At 44.4% G+C, this 21,487-nt stretch overlaps 1 protein-coding gene and 1 pseudogene across 2 annotated transcripts; one reads left to right on the forward strand and one right to left on the reverse strand.

Annotated features, from left to right (window-relative positions):
- Window positions 1–8,611: 8,611 nt before the first annotated feature.
- On the forward strand, window positions 8,612–11,968 carry LOC136477343 (glucan endo-1,3-beta-glucosidase 14-like; annotated as a pseudogene).
- A 512-nt stretch (window positions 11,969–12,480) lies between these two features.
- On the reverse strand, window positions 12,481–20,305 carry LOC136477342 (uncharacterized protein At5g03900, chloroplastic-like). Of its 2 annotated transcripts, none has more exons than XM_066475466.1 (13): window positions 19,727–20,305; window positions 19,529–19,636; window positions 19,344–19,444; window positions 18,981–19,055; window positions 17,273–17,342; window positions 17,103–17,168; window positions 16,899–16,991; window positions 16,680–16,745; window positions 14,920–15,062; window positions 14,532–14,618; window positions 14,383–14,446; window positions 14,037–14,180; window positions 12,481–12,986 (listed from the first exon to the last, which is right to left on the reverse strand). In XM_066475466.1, exons 1-13 carry the CDS (start codon window positions 20,135–20,137, stop codon window positions 12,846–12,848), a joined length of 1,569 nt encoding a protein of 522 aa, XP_066331563.1. In that variant the 5' UTR covers window positions 20,138–20,305; the 3' UTR covers window positions 12,481–12,845. The 2 variants fall into 2 exon arrangements, with proteins under 2 accessions (XP_066331563.1, XP_066331565.1); XM_066475468.1 differs by having other exon boundaries at window positions 18,981–19,052; window positions 19,727–20,303.
- Between the last annotated feature and the right edge of the window lie 1,182 nt (window positions 20,306–21,487).

Raw genomic sequence — 21,487 nt, forward strand, 5'->3', positions numbered from 1 at the left:
GCTTTTGGGCTTTTGGGAATAAAAGCTACAGCCAAAAGTCAAACCAAACACCACATACATTCCTTAATATTTATCTAAAAATCATAACTTGCATATGAAGACAGACAAAGACGAACTTTATAGTAGATAAATTTTTATTTAAAATTGTTTAGAGTATCAAAACTTCTTTTAAATTCTCGGATGCAGTGGTTCATTAAACTAAACACCCCACCAGAGAGAGAAATCACTGTTGCTTTTGGCTTGACGTTAAAAGAAAGGTTATGAGCTATTTGATGGACAACAGTAGGAGAGAGAGAACAAGCAGTTGAAAAATAGTCAAGGTTTTCTACTAAAACCTTGAGGCCCTGTTTGGGTGCAAAGTCTTGTTGTTTAGAAAAATACTATGGTTTTATAGAATATACTTTGGTTTTAAAAACCATAACGACGATTGGATGTAAAGAACTATTGTAGTTTTGAAAACCATGGTACTGCTAAAGCGCTAGTCTTTTCGGAGTTTTAGAAACTCCATTCTAGACTTTTTTTTTCTGAACCATAGTTGTGCACATCTCTTGCTCTAAAACTGAAGTTTCTTAGAACCACACCATCCAAACAGGGCTTGAATGGTTGTGGCATGAGGGATTGCAGGCATCCTATTTTTTATCCTTCTGTTCACCTAAACGGCCATATATTTAATGTACATGGTAAATGGAAGACAAATGTGTCATTTATACCACTATACCACCCTAAATAATCCATTAAATGGATTGACCATTTAAACAGTGGAAACAGCCTAATAAATGGAACAAAGGTCAACGTTTAGGGTAAGTATATTGGTCTTGTCTCATAGGTAGTCTTATGTAGCACCACGTAATTTTAAGACGACTTAACAGACAACATGTATAATGGTTATTTTCTAAGTTGTCTCGTAGTAACTCACAATTTCTTAATTTATGGATAGAATACAAATAAAGTTGTGAGTTGTACGGCAACGACAACTCATACAATGTACCTGCCCTTAGTCGGTAGTAGGATCGGAGTTCATAAACCACTTTAAAACCAGCTAATTGGCATCTCTATTAAAAAAACATTTTACTCTGTTTAAGAAGGTGTTTGGGACTACTCCGCTCCATGTTTTTCAACTCTGCTCCACGTTTTTTAGCCAAACGGTTTCAGCTTCACGCACTTTGTTCGAGGAAAAAATGTGGAGTTATGAAAACACCTAAAGATGTGCATCACAAACTCTAATTTTTTATAGAGCTGCTTCATGGTGAATGCTTTGTTCGCTTGGGCTGAAAGTACTGTTGGCTGATTTGTTATGCGAGAAAAATATTGTTTGTTGGCTGAAAAAATACGGCTTATAAACCAAGCGAACAGAGCGGAAGTTCATGAAGCAGAATTTGTGGAGCAGTTCTAAACACCCTAGATACAGTCTAAACCTAAAATATAGAAAATGATACTGTACGGACCTGCAGTGGAGCGGTCGGAGAGAGGCAGCCGAAGGAAGGTGGCAGGTGCCATTCTGCTGGAAGTGCCAAAGTGCGGTGGTACATGAGCTGCCCCCGGCTCGGGCCCATCCTCATCCTCGTCTCTTTCCTTGCATTCTCGCCACTGCCGGTGCCACGGATCAAGCCAGACAGAGCCACAGAGGCGAGGCCCTATTTATTTATATACATACTCTGTCTGACGTTGCAGGCCTGCAGCATCCTGTTGGATTGATCTCCCACGCCATTAGGCCCAACGGCCTTTGGGCCTTGTTCTCGCGTCCTGATCGGGGGCGCCCAAACCTACATGGTTGGTGGGCCCCCGTCGCACAGCGCTATAAAGGAAAGGTGGGGGCCGGGGCTCGTGGTACGAGGTTCACCGCGCCGACAGTCACCCCACCGACATCCTAACCCTAACCCGATCTTGAGAAAGGGCGCTGCCAGTGACGGAAAGCACCACCGACGCCGGCAACGCCACCACGACGCACACGCCGCCGCCAAGGACGCCACTGCACTGACTCCTCTCTCTCCACCGAACGTCGCTGCCGGCGCGCAGATGGCGTCCGCGAACGAGGCCGCGGCTGGCGCTTCCACCACTCCGACGGCTTCGACCACTACGGCCTTCGATGGTCTGCGACTTCCTATTTCACCTACCCCTTTTCTTCCTTTTATATCTCTATAGTTCATGCATTAGGTTTTGTGTATATACTGTAAATCTTGAACATGTATTCATATTCTATGTACCCGATTTGGTGAACTCGACTTGATTGAGTCCTAAGAAATATAACAATGGTACCGGAGCTAGGTTAGAGAAGAAACCGGATCGGGAAAAAGAAAATAGAAAGAAGAACAGAGACATTCGATTTTGAATCGGGCGAAAGAAAGAAATCAAATCGAACCGATTTCAAATCGGTCAAACTAACCCGAACCCTAGATCTAAATCCTTTCGGATAAGAGAAAATCAGACCCAAATCCGAAGAGGGGGAAAGGGGATAACCTTGGAGAACTCGAATCAAACAAAAGAAGGGTCGGAACCCTAACCCTAACCCTAGTCTCCCATTCGGATGAACTAAAAAAAAGAAAAGAAATAAGATAGAAATCGAATCCGAAGGGAGAAGAAAGTCTACCTCGCCACGCGTCGGATGTCCCTTCGCCGGCGCGGGAGAAGAAGGGCCGGGGGCAGCCGCTCGCCGGGCTCGGCCAAAGGGGCGCCGCGGCCAGGCCGCTCGACGGCGGCGTGCTCACCCGTTGGGGAGCACGCGCGCCGGCGAGGGGGCCGGCAACGGCGCCATGGATCGCCTGCTCCTCCGCCTTCGGTTCGCTCTCGGTTGCGCTCGCCTCGCTACTGCGGCTAAGAGAGAGTAGATAGAGAAGAGGGAGGAGCGAATGGCTCTAGGGTTTGGGAGGACGTGGCCAGAGGCCGTTTTTGTTCGCCCAAAGACGGCGCACAGCCGTCCGATGAATCCAACGGCCACGGATGCTCGGGCCGTCGCCGGCCCAGGCGGGCGCGAGCGCGCGCGGCACTTTGCCGGCCCAGGTCCAGGTTGCTGCCTGGGTGCGGCCTGTGCGGGCGCAGACGGTTGGGCCGCTGCAGCGCGCGCTGCTGGCTGGGCCGCACGTATGGGCGAGCTGGGCCGCGCTGGGCTGAAATGAAAGAAAAATTTTGTTATTATTTTCCAGGAGCAATTTTAATGCATATTTTTTGATGAATTTGAATGATTTTGATACAATTTTTCTGTGCAAATTTTTTCCAATGATATTTTGCTCAGAAAATAGTGAATTTTTTAGTGCTTCTGGAAAATAATAATATGAAAGATTATTAAGTTTCCGCTGTGCATGATAATTATTGTTCTCTTTGATTAAATTTGAACCAACGGGATAATTTAATTTTAAGAGAAGTGATGAATTTCTGATAATTTTTTTTGATGAGATTATGATGTTGTTATTTTCTGACCAACGTTGTTAATAACAATATTATAATTTTGATCCATTAGAACTTATGCATTAATTTTACTTCTGCCCAACGGTGATGTAAAATGTTTGCATGGATGAATTATAAGTTTTAATTTGACCAACGTTGAGTTAAAGCATAAAATTTTATGTATAAATGTTTCTTACTTACTCTGGTGTGATTTCAGGAGGCAAATGCATTGTGAACATTGCTAACATCCCGACACTCAATGGGACCAATCACCGTGTGTGGCGGGAGAAGTATGAATTGGAACTTGCGTTGGGAGAGGTCGATTTTGCCATCACCTCACCGTGTCCTACCGAGCCAGAGGACCCAGTGAGAGGTGAAAATGAATCTGACGCTGATTTCGTTGCTCGAAAGCATGATCATGCTGAAATAAGAATAAAATATGACCTTGAACATAGGCAATGGACTCTCTCCAACCGCAAGTGCCTGTTGGTGGCCAAAGCCACCATAGAAGAACAGATAAGGGGCTCAATCCCTGAATGTGCTACTGCTAAATAATATCTTGAGAAAATCAAGAGTCAGTTTATTGGGTCTACCAAGACCACATCAAGTTCACTGATTAAGAAGCTTGTGAATGAGAAATTCACTGGTGGTAGCATAAAAGAGCACATTTTGAAGATGAACACTACGGCATCTAAGCTAAAGGAAATGAATTTGAAGGAGGAGGATTTCCTGATTCATTTGATTTTTGCTTCTTTGCCAAAAGAATATGACACCTTCATTGTGAACTACAATATGCAGCCTGAAAGATGGGGCATAGAAAGACTCATCTCAATGTGTGCTCAAGAAGAGGAGAGGATAAAGTCCTCACAATATGAATCCACTCATTTTGTGAAGGATAACAAAAGAAAGAACTTTAATGGCAAGAATTCTAAACCACAAGGGAAACCTAAGTGGGATAAGGCCTCTTCCTCCAATTCACAGGAAAAGAAACCTTAGGATTCTGAGAATCAGCAGTATGGTGGAGCTGAAAAAAGATCAGTGCAAACACTGCTTCAAAAAGGGACACTACAAGAGGGATTGTCCAGACTTCCTGAAATCTCTACTAAAGAAAGGTGATGAATTTATTATATTTGTAGATGAATCTCTATATTTATGTTATGATAAATCCACTTAGTGGGTTGATTCAGGTGCAACTACTCATATTGCAAATTCCTTACAGGGGTTAAGTGGGACGAGAACCTTGCAAAGAGGAGAAAGAACGATTAAAGTTGCAAATGGAGTGCAAGCTAATGTTGAAGCCATTGGAGTTTTTTCTTTAGAATTGAATAATGGTTTTGTACTTAGACTTAAAGAAGTACTTTATGTTCCCTCTTTGCGTAGAAATTTGATAAGCGTTTCGAAACTTGATGATGATGGAATTGATTGCCACTTTGGTGGTGGCAAGTGTAAGATACTGGTTGATAATAAATGTGTTGGTCTTGTCTTCCGACAAGACAAGCTTTATTTATTATCTCTTGCTGAGAATGCGAACAATGTATGCGATGAGAATGTGAATGATTCCCCATCTGCAGATGTAACTAAGAAGTAGAAGAGAATTGATTATGTCTCTTCGAAATTATGGCATTGTCGCTTAGGCCATATTTCGAGGGGGGAATAGAACGATTGGTTAAGGAATCAATTCTCTCGCACTTAGAATTTTTAGATTTAGAACAATGTGTTGATTGTATCAAAGGAAAGTATGTCAAGAAAATTAAGAAAGATGCCAAACAAAGCACAGGAATTTTAGAAATAATCCACATAGACATATGTGGTCCTTTTTCTGTGAAAAGTGTGGATGGTTATGACTCGTTTATAACATTCACAGACGACTACTCTCGTTATGGCAATATTTATCCAATTAAAGAAAGATCGGAAGCATTGGATAAATTCAAAATATTTAAAGCTGAAGTTGAAAATCAGCACAATAAGAAAATCAAGATAGTACGATCAGACCAAGGTGGAGAGTACTATGGGCGACATACCCCATATGGCCAAATTCCTGGACCATTTGCAAGGTTTCTACAGGAAAATGGCATAGTTGCTCAGTACTCCACACCGGGGGAGCCTCAGCAAAATGGAGTGTCTGAAAGACGTAACCGTACCTTAATGGATATGGTAAGAAGCATGATGAGTTACTCCACATTACCGATTAGTTTATGTATGGAGACACTGAAAACCGCCATTCACATACTTAATCGAGTACCAAGTAAATCAGTGCCTAAAATACCGTATGAATTATGGACAGGAAGGGAACCCTCACTTAACCATTTGTGTGTGTGGGGCTGTTCGACTGAGGCAAAAGTGTTTAACCCAAACATAGGAAAGTTAGACTCCAAGACAGTCAGCTGCCATTTTATTGGCTATCCAGAAAGATCGAAAGGATATCGCTTCTATTGTCCTGACAGACATACGAAGATTGTAGAAACAAGACACGCTGTATTTTTAGAGGATAACATGATCAGGGGGAGCATGGTAGCACGAGAAATCAGCCTACAGGAAAAGTGGGTACATGTACCCACTCCGATGGTTGAAGAACCATTCTTCATGCTACCTGCTGCTGTTGCACCAACAATGCAGGACACTGTAGTGCCAACACCTGTTGCAAGTTCTCACGTGGTGACAATGAATGAACATGAGGAACTAGTCCTTGAGGAACCTATCCTTGAGGAACCTATAGAACCAAATGATGCACATGAGGAAGAACAACAATAGCCCAATGTGGAACAAGTGCCAGAGGCACCTAGAAGGTCTCAAAGAATAAGAAGATCAGTTATAACTGATGACTATGAAGTTATAACTGATGACTATGAAGTTTATGAAACAAAAGAATTTTAGATGGGGGATGATCCCACCTCATTTGAAGAAGCCATAAGAAGCGATCACTCATCAAAGTGGCTTAAGGCCATAAAAGATGAATTGAAATCAATGAGTACCAATAAAGTTTGGAACTTAGAAAATATTCCTAAAGGAGCCAAAACAGTAGGCTGTAAATGGGTCTATAAAACAAAATATGACTCCCAAGGGAATATAGAAAGATTTAAAGCGCGACTTGTGGCGAAAGGCTTCACGCAAAGAGAAGGGATTGATTACAATGAGACGTTTTCTTCAGTCTCATGTAAAGATTCCTTCAGAATTATAATGGTACTTGTAGCCCACTATGATTTGGAGTTACATCAAATGGATGTAAAGACGGCTTTCCTAAACGGGGATTTGGAAGAAAATGTTTATATGGCACAACCGAAAGGTTTTGTCATAAAAGAAAAGGAAAATATGAGATGCCACCTGAATAAATCAATCTACGGATTGAAGCAAGCTTCAAAACAGTGGTATTTGAAGTTTGATAGAACGATAAAAGGTTTTGGGTTTAAAGAAAATGTTGAGGACAATTGCGTTTATGCAAAGTTCAAGAATGAAAACTACATATTCCTAATTTTGTATGTGGATGATATCTTGCTTGCTATTAGTGATATCAATCTACTAATGGAAACGAAGAAATTCTTGTCCTCAAACTTTGATATGAAAGATCTCGGTGAGGTCTCGTTTGTTTTGGGAATAGAGATTCACCGAGACAGAAGAAAGGGGGTTCTAGGATTATCGCAAAAGGCATACATAGAAAAGGTCCTGAAAAAATTTAGTATGCATGCGTGTAGTCCTTCACGTGCTCCTATAGTCAAGGGCAATAGATTTGGGGAACATCAGTGTCCCAAGAACCAATATAAAATTGACTGAATGAAAACGGTACCGTATGCTTCAGCTGTTGGAAGTTTACAATATGCTCAAGTGTGTACACGCCCTGACTTAGCTTTTGTTACCGGGTTACTTGACAGATATCAAAAGAATCTAGGAATTAAACATTGGAAATTAGTGAAGAAAGTCCTGCGTTATTTGCAGGGTACGAAAGGCCTCATGCTTACGTATAGAAGATATGATTCCCTGCAGATAGAGGGGTATTCAGATTCTGATTATGCGGGAGAAGAAAAAAAATCCACATCAGGATATGTATTTACTCTCGCAGGAGGGGCTATATCGTGAAAAAGCTTCAAACAAACCGTAACTACATCCTCGACAATGTATGCCGAGTTTGTAGCATGCTATGATGCAACGGGGCAGGTGAATTGGCTGAAGAAATTTATACCCGGATTGAAAGTGATTGATAATATAAATGAACCACTGAGGTTGTATTGTGATAACAACCTAGCAATACAGTATGCTCACAACAATAGGTCAAGTGGTGCTGCCAAACACATTGACATAAAGTACTATGTTGTGAAAGATAAAGTTCGGGATCCTATAATAAATCTTGAGCATATAAGTACAGAGAAAATGCTCGTGGATCCGCTCACAAAGGGCTTACCACCCAACGTGTTCAGAGAACACGTAGCCGACATGGGTTTAAGGGAAAGCCTATGATTCCCGAACATACGAAGGGCCCAAAAAAAGTTTACATTTCAAAACAGAGAAGTGTATTGTGGCTGTTAGTCTAACGGCACTAATTGCTGTGACGATGGGACAGTTCTAAGCACTAATCTGTGATGAAATAGGATGGAAGCAAGAAAAATATGAATCGAAAGTTTGAGTAAGAATTAAAGAACGAAGAAAGTGATGAGAGATCAAGGGGAGAATGTTGGATTGATCTCCTACGCCATTAGGCCCAATGGCCTTTAGGCCTTGTTCTCGCGCCCTGATCGGGGGCGTCCAACCCTACATGGTTGGTGGGCCCCCGTCGCACAGCCCTATAAAGGAAAGGTGGGGGCCGGGGCTCGTGGTACGAGGTTCACCGCGCCGCCAGTCACCCCACTGACATCCTAACCCTAACCCGATCTTGAGAAGGGGCGCTGCCAGCGACGGGAAGCACCACCGACGCCGGCAATGCCACCACGACGCACACGCCGCCGCCAAGGACGCCACTGCACCGACTCCTCTCTCTCCACCGAACGTCGCTGCCGGCGCGCAGATGGTGTCCGCGAACGAGGCCGCGGCCGGCACTTCCACCACTCCGACGGCTTCGACCACTACGGCCTTCGATGGTCTGCGACTTCCTATTTCACCTACCCATTTTCTTCCTTTTATATCTCTGTAGTTCATGTATTAGGTTTTGTGTATATACTATAAATCTTGAACATGTATTCCTATTCTATGTACCCGATTTGGTGAACGGCTCGATTGAGTCCTCAAAAATATAACACATCCAACTGCGTGTGTAGCCAACAGCCTCCAACAAGGTCATTCCCCTGCGTGCTGCGTGCGTCCGCCGTGCGCCTTCCTTGCCTCTATGCATCTGATTGGAGTTTCTTGGTCGCTCCTCTGCGTCCCTGCACGTGTTCGTCCTTCTGTATGGGGAGCGGCGGAATCCGGTGGAGGTGCGTGGATGGCAACAGCCGGGAGGCCGTCAAGAACTGCGCTGTCGCTGCCAGCTCCGTCCTGCAACCTCGCCGCCGCCTGCTGCTTCGTCCTGCTCGTCGTCCCCATCCTCCTCACAGGTGAGTTTACTAGCATCGGTCAATCAATCTCCACACAACCTCTAGAATAATCAGCTCGCCAAATACCCAATAATTGTGACAAGGTATGGATATGGTCGTTGAGGTTCTTGACTAGCCTGCACAGGTAGTGTGTGATGTTCTTGCCAATTGCCTAATCTTTAGCTTAGCTACGTTTTTGTGTGCTGCCTTGCCAGTCTTGGATCGGAGCTCGCATATGGTTACAAGGACCCTTTGCTAAGATTCCACTGTAGCTAGAGTAGAAGGCACATTTGTTAAGATCATGTAGTACATTTCCATGTGCTGTTGCCAAAACCAATTGAGCTTATCACTTCACCGCTTAATTCAGAGGCGAAATGGAATCACGGAAATGACATGGAATGTTCGCTATAGTCTAGCTTGCAAATGCCAGGTGCGGCGTGGCGTAAGGCGCTCTCGCCGCCCACTATGGCGGCATATCTCAACTCCGAATCGCCATTTCAGCTTTTCACGGCGCTTTTCCGAAGCGCAAAATGCCCACTGGCAAGCAGCCAGCTTAATTTACTCGCTCCTGAATTATCTGTCACTGATGACGATGAGCATGAGCTTTATTTAGTTTCTCCTCCTAAAATTTAGTCCCTATCATATCGGATATTTTGATACATGAATTGAGTATTAAATATAAACTAAAAAAATAAATAATTACACAGAATGCGACTAATTTTGCGAGACGAATTTTTTAAGCCTAATTAGTCCATAATTTGACAAAGTGGTGATACAATAAAGCTACAGTAAACATGTGCTAATGATGAATTAATTAGGCTTAATAAATTCGTCTCGTGGATTACTAAGGACTTCTGTAATTTATTTTATTATTACTATCAAAAACACTCTCACATGACCTAATGTGATATCCTAAACTTTAGCTGGATTTAAACACCACTAAAGTTGTGGTCGCCAGCTACCAATCTGGTGTGCCCGGCGATTTGTGCAATTGGAAGTTCCGGCTAATTTGTTGTGAGAGAAAAACATTGTTCTGGCTGAAAAAAACAAACTAAAAAACGGATTATAAGAAAAACGAATGGTGAGCAGTTTTTTTAGGTTATTGGTAGCTCTCAGTGACAGTGACAGTGGTGGCAGAGCCACACATGCCGATGTGGTCCACTGAGATCTTGCTTCCATTGCATCACGTGCTCCGTAGACCGTAGCATTATACTAGCTATTTGTATAGTTGTATTATACTCCTATATTCCATACTCTTACGTACGTACCCAGCGCTGTGTTACCATGGTCAAATTATCACACATGCATCAAATTAATTAAGCTGTGTTTCTTCGATCTCCTTGTTTTAATGGCCACAGATCGGATCACCACTCACTGTCACTAAAACTTCACCGGAATGAATGTGTGAACCACAATCTAGCCTAGATCGGATGAGTTTGTACTCGTCCTCGATGCTGATATATAACAAAAAAAATTAAGACAATCAATATAATTAATTGCAAATCAGCAAGTGACGGTGGCCGAGTCCCTGTCGATCGGCGTCAACTACGGGCAGATCGCCAACAACCTGCCGTCGCCGGCGCGGGTGTCGTGGCTGCTCCGGTCGATGCGGATCAGCAAGGTGAAGCTGTACGACGCCGACCCCAACGTCCTGCGCCCGTTCCTGGGCACGGGCGGGGAGTTCGTGGTGGGCATCGGCAACGAGTACGTCCCGGCCATGGTGAGACCCGCGGCGGCGCAGGCGTGCCTGCAGCAGCACGTGGTGCCGTACCTCCGCGCGGGGGCGCGCATCACCTGCGTCACCGTGGGCAACGAGGTGTTCAAGGGCAACGACACGGCCCTCCAGGCCGCGGTGCTCCCCGCCATGCACAGGGCGCTGGGCGCGCTGGGCCTTCAGGGCCGCGTCAACGTCACCACGGCGCACTCGTTGGACATCATGGGCGTCTACTTCGCGTACAAGGACGACCCGGCGCGGGTGCCGCTGGACTACGTGCTCTTCCGCCCCAACGCCGCCGGCGTCGTCGACGCCCGCACGGGGCTCCGCACGACAACCAGGTGGACGCCGTGTACGCGGCAATCCAGGGGCTCGGGTACACGGACGTCGAGGTCAAGGTGTCGGAGACCGGGTGGCCGTCGCGGGGCGACGCCGACGAGCCCGGCGCCACGCCCGAGTACACGGGGACCTACATCCGCAACCTGCTGCAGCGGATCGAGATGAAGCAGGGCACGCCGCTGCGCCCGGCCACGCCCGTCGACGTCTACGTGTTCGCGCTCTTCAACGAGAACCTCAAGCCCGGCCCGGCGTCCGAGAGGAACTACGGCCTCTTCTACCCCGATGGCACACCGGTGTACAACGTCGGCCTGCACGGATACCTCCCGCCGATGCTGGTGTCGTCGTCGACTGCAGCACGACAGGTACGTGCGGTATATTCTTGATTAATTGTTCCAGTCTTGTCACATTTGGAGCACTGGAACTGGGAGAGAGTGAGTGATAGATGCCGAGTGGCATGGCCAGGTTAGGCATGGTCGGTCGCAAGGAATAGGTTCTCCACCACGGGAAAGGGAGGATGCCGTAATCAGTAGTTGCATTAACACAAATTCACACGCAGACCAATCCCATCTGCTGTCGTCTGAAATGTGCCTGTATATATTAAATTAAAACTGAAATACCCCCTTGTGCATTTTGTGTTTGGCAGGTGATTCGTTTGTTTGCACTAGTCACCATGGCGTCCGTCGCATTCGGCCTATATCCTGACAGCCTAGGCTACCGACGGAGCAGGAGCACTAACAACTGCAGCTAGGAAATGTTAGCTAAGCATCTCATGCTGACAGGGTTTCCTGTCGCAACTCAAGGTAAATCAGTTTGACATTACCATTGTACAGCATTTTTTTCTGTACGTCAGATAAATAACAAACTGGCATATTCGGCAGGAACTTCTGAGTAATTTGGTCACCTCAACTTGAGTGCGTATACTGGATTTTTGATAGCGATCAGAACCTCTTACTGTACTCACACTGACAATAGGTTAGAACTGACTGAAGCATATGCATCGTCGATTCATCAGAGCTTACCTTTTCACCCAAAAAATGAAAGGTACAAACAGTAGGAATAGCTGCATTGACTGCAACTATTTATTGGTGGGATAATTGGTATCAAATATACTATGTAATTCTGCTCTTTTGACCTTGGTAGATTTCCCTTGTTTAATTCTCCGTGTATGGAGTACAGAAACTGGACACGTTGAGGCGAAAGTGTCTCAATCACAATGATAAAACGCATACAGGAGAATAGGAGATACACATTTTCATCTTAATGCAAGAAATTGTTACGTTCCTATCATGAATTGATTCACCTGGCTGAAAGTTGTAACAGTATGTCTATTCCTAGACAAGACAGTTCTGAGTTCTGACACGAATGCCCAGGTCTGAGTCCCCTGACAGGACTTATTCGGCTTACCTTATATTCGGCTTGTTCGGCTTCTTTTTTCAGCCAGAACAATGTTTTTCTCACAACAATTCAGCCGGAACAGTGTTTTTCAGCCAGTTTCAGACCAGCGAACGAGGTCAGATCATCTTACATGTTCTGATGGGACTCCACTCAAACCGAGTAACATCATATCTATATTCCCTGTTTTTCGTGTCGAAATCTGAATTTGATCTCCAGTCCCGTGAATGGAACTATACAAATATGCAGATCAATGCCACAGATATGTACATCAGCTTGCAAACAATGGTCGATTTCAATGAAACCAACAGCTTCCACAAAACTTTCATAGCAAAGTGGTTAGTGGTGGGACGGTGGTGATATGACTGTTAGTGAGGTCCAGTACCATCCAATTTCACTTGGTTGAGTGGTTCAGTCAGATCTATCTTCCACTCAATTGGATGCAGATAAAAATTACCACCAAGTCTGATGGGAGGACCGTGTAGAGCTACTACAAATGTCAAGTATATCGGTCATGTCCATCACTCTGATTCAAGCTCCTTAAATCTCCTCTCCCACTCCTTGACTTCATAATCCTGCTCCAATAGATCCTTTTCAGTAGTATAGACGATCTCCTCCGGCGTAATTACTTTCCGTTCAGCCATATCGCGTGCACTGAGCAACTGAAAATATAGGAAAACACAAGCCAAATTTATGCTACTTCAAAGGTTCAAAAAAGACCAACTTAGAGAAGGTCATGAAGCCAAGTATCAATTACTTCCTCTAGTTGGAAATATAAGCCCATTCGGACATCGACAGCTAGTAATATTAATAAAAATACATTATCTGAAGTGGAAAGAATTATACATTAGGAGAATATTTTTCCACAAAGAATCTAGTAATCCCAATCTTGTATTGTCAATCTATATAAAATTTTGGATATCGCTAGTCAAAGTTCAAAAGATCTTTAGGACAAACCTAGATAGACTTATATTTGTAAATTGTGATTGGATGTAGCATCTAAAATGTGTATGGCGTGAAGTTGATGATAAGGCACCAAAATAAATTGAGTATTATTAAAGAATGCAATAAAGACGTGCATACCACACAATCTAAAAATGTCATGATAAGCATATATTTTCATTCAAATAGCCAGTATTGTGATTGGATGTAGTATCCAAGCTGCATAACAGATTATTGACACACACTTTGATCTTATGCTTTAAGCCCCTCTACAGTGGCTTCACTATGGATCTAGTTATTAGGCAGGGAGGAGGTGGCTGCCATGGAGATGGGGGCGAAGGGAGACAAGAGCCATGGCAGAGAGTGGCGGCAGCTAGGGGAAGGAGAAAAAGGATTGAAAACTGTTTAAAAGAGTTAGCACAAAGGCTGAAACCAGTTTAAGAGACTCAGCAAAAGGCAGAGAGATGACCCTAAACTACGCTTAATCCAGTAGGTACTGTTCACGCGTGGCCGTACCACAGGGTGACAGGGAGCCCTCGTCAGCCACTGTTAGACCTGCTGGTCCAGTCATGGACATTAAGCCCATAACAGGTTTCTTTTTAGAAGTTTCTAATGTCAGGAATAAATAAGTTGCTACCGATCACAATAAGTCTAGTCTACAAGGTTTCTGTGAATGCTCCAAATCCATCCTGATTTTCTCCAAACAGATCCACACATGGGTAACGGAAAAATAAACACAGAGAGTTGTCTGGAACTTCAATTGTTATTACCTTTCTTCTTAGAGAAGAATCTGGTGACACAAGTTCCTGAGCTCGTTGTTCTCTTGCCTTATTCCTCTTTCTAATGTCATTGTTGGTCTTGCGTAGCAGAAACCATCTAAATAAAGGTATTGCAAAAAAGGAGCCAGCGTATATCTAGAAATGACCACATTGTATCAGTACATATCATTGATAATATTATTAATTCATAGGTAATTCAACAATCAACAATTTTGCAAAATTCACAACATCTGGAAACTCCCTTAAAAAAGAGAAGGGCTAGTGATTTCTGTCAGGCCAAATATGCATAAATGTGGCCACGATATGTACTAAACAGGCATATCAAGCCCAGCCATACCTGAAGCAAAGGATATAACTGTGCCACAAATGAGATTAGTCCACCAGGTGTCACTGTCATTTGCCTTCATGATAAATTTTAATACATATTGTTAGCATTACATATCATTTATCAATGATACATGGGGCCAGAATTAGTATAATTCTTACTTCAACAAGTTTCCAAGAATGATGACACCAAAGAGATTGAGTCCTCCCAAACCAGCAACCATTGCCTTCTCTGATGCATTCGCTTTACTGCAAAATCAACAGGGTAGGTGTATGAAAGGGCATAGAATAGATTAAAATAGCAAATTTAGAGCTGATGAAAAAATACCACTTAATGAATCAACCTATATAACATAACGCCTAATCTCTAGATCCTCATGCATTGCGCTCCTGATGTAACGTATTTACAAAATACTATTTAAAATTCACATACACTAATTGTATTAGAAATCTAAAAAAAATATCATGGGAGTTTCACACTTCTTTATTTGGTAAAATTGCGTCCTGGGTTAGTTCAACTTCACTAAGGATGACAATGATATATACTGACCTGAATTTCCATGATTTCTCCTCTAAGTACTTTTCAATTCCGCTAAACATTGCAGACCATTTGGTACCCACATATTCCCTGCTCCTACCACTTTTTGATGAAGCAGTACGTTGCAGCGATGGGAATCGATACAGGATATTGCCCTATAAGAAAAACAAAACCATTAAGTTACTCAGAAAAATGCCATCTTCAGTATGTAGCTGGCACAGGCAGAGCTATCTGTCAGCCAAGGTGGACAATATTTAACTCGCTGCAAACTACTGATGTGTGATGGTTGCAGCCCGTATGCCTGTATTCCCCTTCTTCCTCAACCTCAAGGTGGCGTTTGGATTGCTAGTGGGATAGGGAAATGGATATAGGAGAGGATTGAGAAGGGTGGGTTACGGATAGGAAATAAGGTACTAAACCCAATCCGTTGTTTGGCCTATCAGGAGGTTTAGGTTTGGGTTTAAAGTGCGCCCCATATTCTAAAAAAAAGAATACAGAAAGCCTCCGCTGCACATCATCCTTATCCCTACGCTGCAAACCGCCGAACTTATCCCCAATCTCCATAGACCCAGCTCCCTGACCTCGTCAATCGTCTCCAACAATTAATCAATGAAGCAGCACCTCCTAACACACTTCAGAATCGAGGGAGGAAGCAGCTGCTTCAGCACTTGCAGGCGGCTGTGCGGCGCAGAATGAGGGAAGCATCAACTCCAGATGTAGATGGTCATAGCCACCTACTCGAGAGGAAGGTGGCTCCGGCGACCCCATGGCGCGAGGCGAGCAGCGGTCCTCAACTGCTCTGATGGCCAGTGCACGAGGTGACCGCGGCATCTTCATCGCTATCTCTTTTGGCCCCGCTTCCACGTCCACCACATCATTTCCCAATCTAACCCATCGCTATCTCTTTTGGCCCCGCTTCCACTTTCACTACATCATTTCCCAATCTAACCCCCCCCCCCCCCCCCCCCCCCCCCCTCCCTCATCGGGTATAGATGGCCGGGAAAAGGCAAGCCTTATTTCCCTATCCCAATCCATGTTCATTTTCTTATCCCACAATCCAAACACGGGATAAATTCTATCCCACCCTTCATTTCCCTCCCAGTCTCTATTTCCCACCAACCAAACGTCATCCAAGTGAAGGAACTAGTGCATGTAATGTAAGGGTGTTTTTGCTTTGGCTGACGCCTCCATGGCATCTGAAACCACCCGCTGCACCCTTCATCATCCAGGACATGGCATTTCCCAACACCTTTTTCTTACATCTACTCACACATTGCATGTTCCTTTATCATTTTTCTTTATTGGAAACTTGCAATAGATCTGAAGGATTAGATACTTAGGCATGCAAGATCCAATGATATAGTATGTTAGTCAATTGAGATCTACTATTTTTTAGTAGAGAACCTGACATGATTGGGGTTATTTGTTTATTCCAAATTTTTTGGTGGTACATAACAATGTTTTCAAGTCATCCAGTCGAACCTAGTCGCCACGGTACCGACTAGGACGATTAATCGCGATTAATCGGACGACTTGTACAAGTCGACGGTACCCCTAATCAGTCAGCAGGGACCGAGTACGACGATTAATCGGACGACTTGAAAACATTGGTACATAATGGAGAAAAAACCCAGTAATCCCCCCCCCCCCCCCCCCCCCCCCCCCCCAACCCTCCACCAGAGTTAGCTGGGTGGGTTGAAAGTGTAGGCTATATTTGACAATGGTAGTTCTTAGGTACAAGTCTGAACTGCTAAGAGAGAAGAAGGTTGGACCTGCTCATCAATTTCTGGATGTCCCTGGAAACGTAAAAGAACTGGAAGAACAAATGATTCATCGTCCTGCAGTTCAAGAAATGATATGAAAATATGAATACGATAAGCCTCCCTTAGTTTATTATTCAAAGGAAGAGCAAATTGCTTTCACAGGTGCAGGGAGTAGAGAACTTAATCTCTTAACTAAATAAGCAGTACTTAGGGCAAGAGTTCACATGCCTTGGACTCTTCTGATGGAGGTGGCACATCAAGAAACGGTGCTAGTTCTTCAGCTGTGACAACTCCACCGTTTGATGAAATGTACTGCCCAATCTGTGAATTATTCAAATAGGAATTAGAAATCTGTAATAGCAAAAAATGAATATATAATAAATGGTCATGAAGAAACAAAATTTTCTCAAAAGAAAAAGAAAAAGAAAATACCATCTTCCACCGCTTCTCTTCAAGCCCATCGTTTGGATCACCATCCCCAAACACAAACGAAAATACCTGTGGCATTTATTTAATAAACATTACCTACAGTTTCAAACTACCTACACATTCCATCAAAACATAGTGAGAATGAACAATCAAGTCAAACCCTTTTAGATTACAGATTCAATAAAGTTCATCCCATTTTTGTTTTCTACTCGACGCCTTCTGTAATAATCTGCATCCAAGTACCTGCAGGCACATGAACAGTGAACGTACATGATACTTTCTGTTCAGAACTTCCGATACAACGTTGCAATTTCAAAATGATATGTGTATGTCCCATTTCATTATAGTCATCTTAACATGAAATGGTGAGAACAATATCACTGGAACTTTCCAACAACAGAATACAGAATCTTCTAACAATTGAATAGTTGGATGGCTTAGGATCATTGTTCTTGTTCATCAGGAATATTATCATGCCCAAATTATTAGATGATTTGCATGACAAGTGTAGTGGATGCAACAACAACAACAACAACAAAGCCTTTAAGTCCCAAACAAGTTGGGGTAGGCTAGAGATGAAGCCCAGCAAAAGCAATCAAGGTTCAGGCACGTGAATAGCTGTCTTTCAAGCACTCCTATCTAAGGCTAAGTCTTTGGGTATATTCCATCCTTTCAAGTCTCCTTTTATTGCCTCTACCCAAGTCAACTTCGGTCTTCCTCTGCCTCTCTTCACGTTACTATCCTGACCTAGGATTCCACTACGCACCGGTGCCTCAGGAGGTCTCCGTTGGACATGTCCAAACCATCTCAACCGGTGTTGGACAAGCTTCTCTTCAATTGGTGCTACCCCTAATCTATCACGTATATCATCGTTCCGAACTCGATCCCTTCTTGTATGACTGCAAATCCAACACAACATACGCATTTCCGCGACACTTATCTGTTGAACATGTCGTCTCTTCGTAGGCCAACATTCTACACCATACAACATAGCAGGTCTAATCGCCGTCCTATAAAACTTGCCTTTTAGCTTCTGTGGTACCCTTTTGTCGCATAGGACACCAGATGCTTGCCGTCACTTCATCCACCCTGCTTTGATTCTATGGCTAACATCTTCATCAATATCCCCGTCTCTCTGTAGCATTGATCCTAAATATCGAAAGGTATCCTTCCTAGGCACTACTTGACCTTCCAAACTAATATCTTCCTCCTCCCGAGTAGTAGTGCCGAAGTCACATCTCATATACTCAGTTTTAGTTCTACTGAGTCTAAAACCTTTGGACTCCAAAGTCTCCCGCCATAACTCCAGTTTGATTCACTCATGTTCGGCTTTCATCAACTAGCACTACATCGTCCGCGAAAAGCATACACCAAGGGATGTCCCCTTGTATATCTCTTGTGACCTCATCCATTACTAAGGCAAACAAATAAGGGCTCAAAGCTGACCCTTGATGTAGTCCTATCCTAATCGGGAAGTCATCCGTGTCTCCATCACTTGTTCGAACTCTAGTCACAACATTGTTGTACATGTCAACAAGTGTAGTGGATGCATTCCTGGAAAAACGTATATACCTTCAACCCATGTACTTTCTTCTATTGGTTTGCCAACAAGCAACATTTCAAATTGAACTTTGTTTCGGGTTCTTTTTCCTTTTCCCCTAGGATGGTTTATTTGAACACAAAATTCCAAAACACTAAGCATGCAAAGTACAGGCAACATCCAACTTGAAATGTACAGTATATAAATGATTTGGACATGTGGTTGACAGATTGAGTAGCTACACGAGTCCAAGAGCAAGGGGAATTGCATTTTTGTTCTTTTAAGTCAAATAACATAATAGCGTGATCCAGAACATCTCACAAAATGTATATGAAACTTACCAAAACATATCTGTTGGAATGATGACAGTAGAACCATAAGATCTCCGCCGCCTACCACGACTATCTTCATCACTGCTAGTAGAAGAGGAAGTGCTACCAATCAAAGGGGTGTTGAGTTAAATGACAAAACCTACAACTAAAGTCCCCAAAAAAAGCAACTCATGAAATCTAAGTGTACTTCATTTTTAAAACACTTCACGAATCAAATTACAGAGAGAGCACCTCTAAGATAAAATTCACAGAATGCCCGTTTCAGGGAACTGAACCATATGACAAAGATGAAGATATTGTTCCATAACAGGCCTTTAGGCAGTGAACATACAATAATTAGTGCACAAATTCTTCCTGATATACTAAACATACCTTGAGCTTGAGAGAATGGCAATGATTGTAGTGTACACCAGCACAATTGAGGCAACGAGCGCAGTGCCAAATGAAACACGTACCAGATAAGCACCCACTTGCTACAAAAGAGCAGCAGCACAAACCAATATCAGAAGAGCTCATAGTAACCAAGCGCATTATTACACCTTCCTTCCTGGAAATACCTTGGCTTTGTCAACCAGAGGCTCGACCCGCATCCTAAACGATTTGCCAGCCAGCTTTGCCCTGTAGTCCTTTGGGAAGACGTATAGCACCTCCCCGTCCTCCGATACCTACACAATCAGCGACGATTATCAGAGAAGGCCGGAAGGTTACCAGCGGAGGAGGAAAGGAGGGAGTAACTGGCAGATGCAGCGGCGCACCTCCAGGAAGCCTTCAGTGTCGGCGGCGAGTGCTTGGAGCGCGCGCTCTGCCTGCGCGAGCTGCAGCCCAGCGCGAGAGGCGACGTCGCCTATGGTGACGCGACCGCCGAAGTGGTCGACCGCCTCCATGGCGCGGTCCCGCACGTCGGAGGGGAGGCGGTCCGTCTCCACGGCGCCGCCCGGGCGCGCAAGCGCAGGCGGCGCCCCGATGGTACCTCCAGCGCGCGCCCGCACGTCGGGGCGCCACGGGGACGCTGAGGGGCGGCCGGGAGCGACGCGGAGGCGGCAGGGGGCAGGAAGGGAAGGGGAGAGCAAGGACAAGGGGGCGTGGTGCGGGGGGTTGCGTGGAGGAGGGAGGGGCGGGCGGAAACGAAGGTGGAGGGATAGAGAGATGGAGGCGGCGGCGGCCATGGGGGAGGACGGGCCGACGGCGGAGGCTTGGGGGTGGGTTCAGGCGGTGGCACTGGGCATTCTGTGAGAAGCGGCTGAGGAAGGGGAGGAAGAGGTGGACGTCAGTCGTCAGGAGGTGTGTGCTGGCCGTGGCCACGAGATCGGATTTGGTCCAAGCAGCCACCGGGGTCCGACGCGATGAGATTGAGCGACTCCACCTTTCCTCTCTCAAGTGATCATGTCAGAGACAACTGCTCCGGCCATCTATTTTTTCTACCAAACAAAATACTGTATACAATTAAGAGTCAAGAGATTACGTAAATTCACAAGGAAATGTTTTTGTCTCAGAAGACACAAGATATAGGATAGGCTCCCCTTTAACATGTTCATCAAGTACTTGTGAAATACACTTGATCCAATTAAGAGTCTAGAAGAGTTCATCATACATCTTGGTCAAGGCACAGTAAATTCACAACAACTGAAATTATGCCCAAAAAAAAAACACATGCCACCGCTAAGGTAGATATATTACCACAAATTTCCACTGACTTGACAATCACAAGTGAAACTTTATTGATTTGACTAGCTATAGTTCTTACTTATGAAATATGGTGAACTAGAACTCAGACAATCACAAGTGAAACTTTATTGATTTGACTAGCTATAGTTCTCACTTGATGAAATATGGTGAATTAGAACTCTTGTGCTCATCCAAGATCCATATCATGCCCCTAGTTATTTCTTCATCTAAAGCAACTCAAAAAGAGACTAAAAGGCCAAATTCATAAAATTTCCGAATTGCAAATTAGGAGTTACCACTCTTTATTGACATGATCTTGGATGATCAATGGGATGAATCCATGTACTCCCTCCGTATCCTAATTAGAAGTCGTTTAGGACATGAGTTCGGTTACCAAGAGGTGATTAATTGGGGGGTAATTTTCCTGTCTTGCCCTTATTAAACAGAGCTGCGGGTGCTACTTGTACAGCAATCTACCATAGCTCGGTTGGCCAAGGCTGCGCTGCCTGAGGCCGGAGCTCCACCGTTCGAGTGCTGGCAGCCGCGTTTTTTTTTTTGTATTTGCATGGAAAAGTGCTCGTTTGCATGGATTTGCATGGTACTGTGCTTGCGCGCGTTTTGGCCCTCCGCTTTGCCCTCTGAGCTGCTCATGCGCGCGCGTGTTTTGGCTGTCTGCGGGATTTCGCCGCGCGCGGTTTTTTTTCGATTTTTCGCACAGTGCACGCTCGTTCTGTTCGGCCGGCTGTCCAGCTACCCCTTCCTATTTAACCGGCGCTTGGACTGCTAGCTCCAGTGCTCTTTGTACCTCATTTCTTTCCACTTAACCGTGCAATGAGTGATTACATCCCTGC

This window comes from Miscanthus floridulus, chromosome 8 (assembly GCF_019320115.1).
Source record: "Miscanthus floridulus cultivar M001 chromosome 8, ASM1932011v1, whole genome shotgun sequence".
Classification (NCBI taxonomy): Eukaryota; Viridiplantae; Streptophyta; class Magnoliopsida; order Poales; family Poaceae; genus Miscanthus; species Miscanthus floridulus.

What these genes read in the sequence shown, in the direction of transcription:
- LOC136477342 (XM_066475466.1), bottom strand. Translation starts at nt 20,137, where the DNA reads ATGGCCGCCGCCGCCTCCATCTCTCTATCCCTCCACCTTCGTTTCCGC. An exon ending in GCCATTCTCTCAAGCTCAAG is followed by an intron (nt 19,056 to 19,343) that starts GTATGTTTAGTA and finishes CTCTTCTACTAG; the next exon opens with CAGTGATGAAGATAGTCGTG. An exon ending in GGATGAACTTTATTGAATCT is followed by an intron (nt 17,169 to 17,272) that starts GTAATCTAAAAG and finishes TAAATGCCACAG; the next exon opens with GTATTTTCGTTTGTGTTTGG.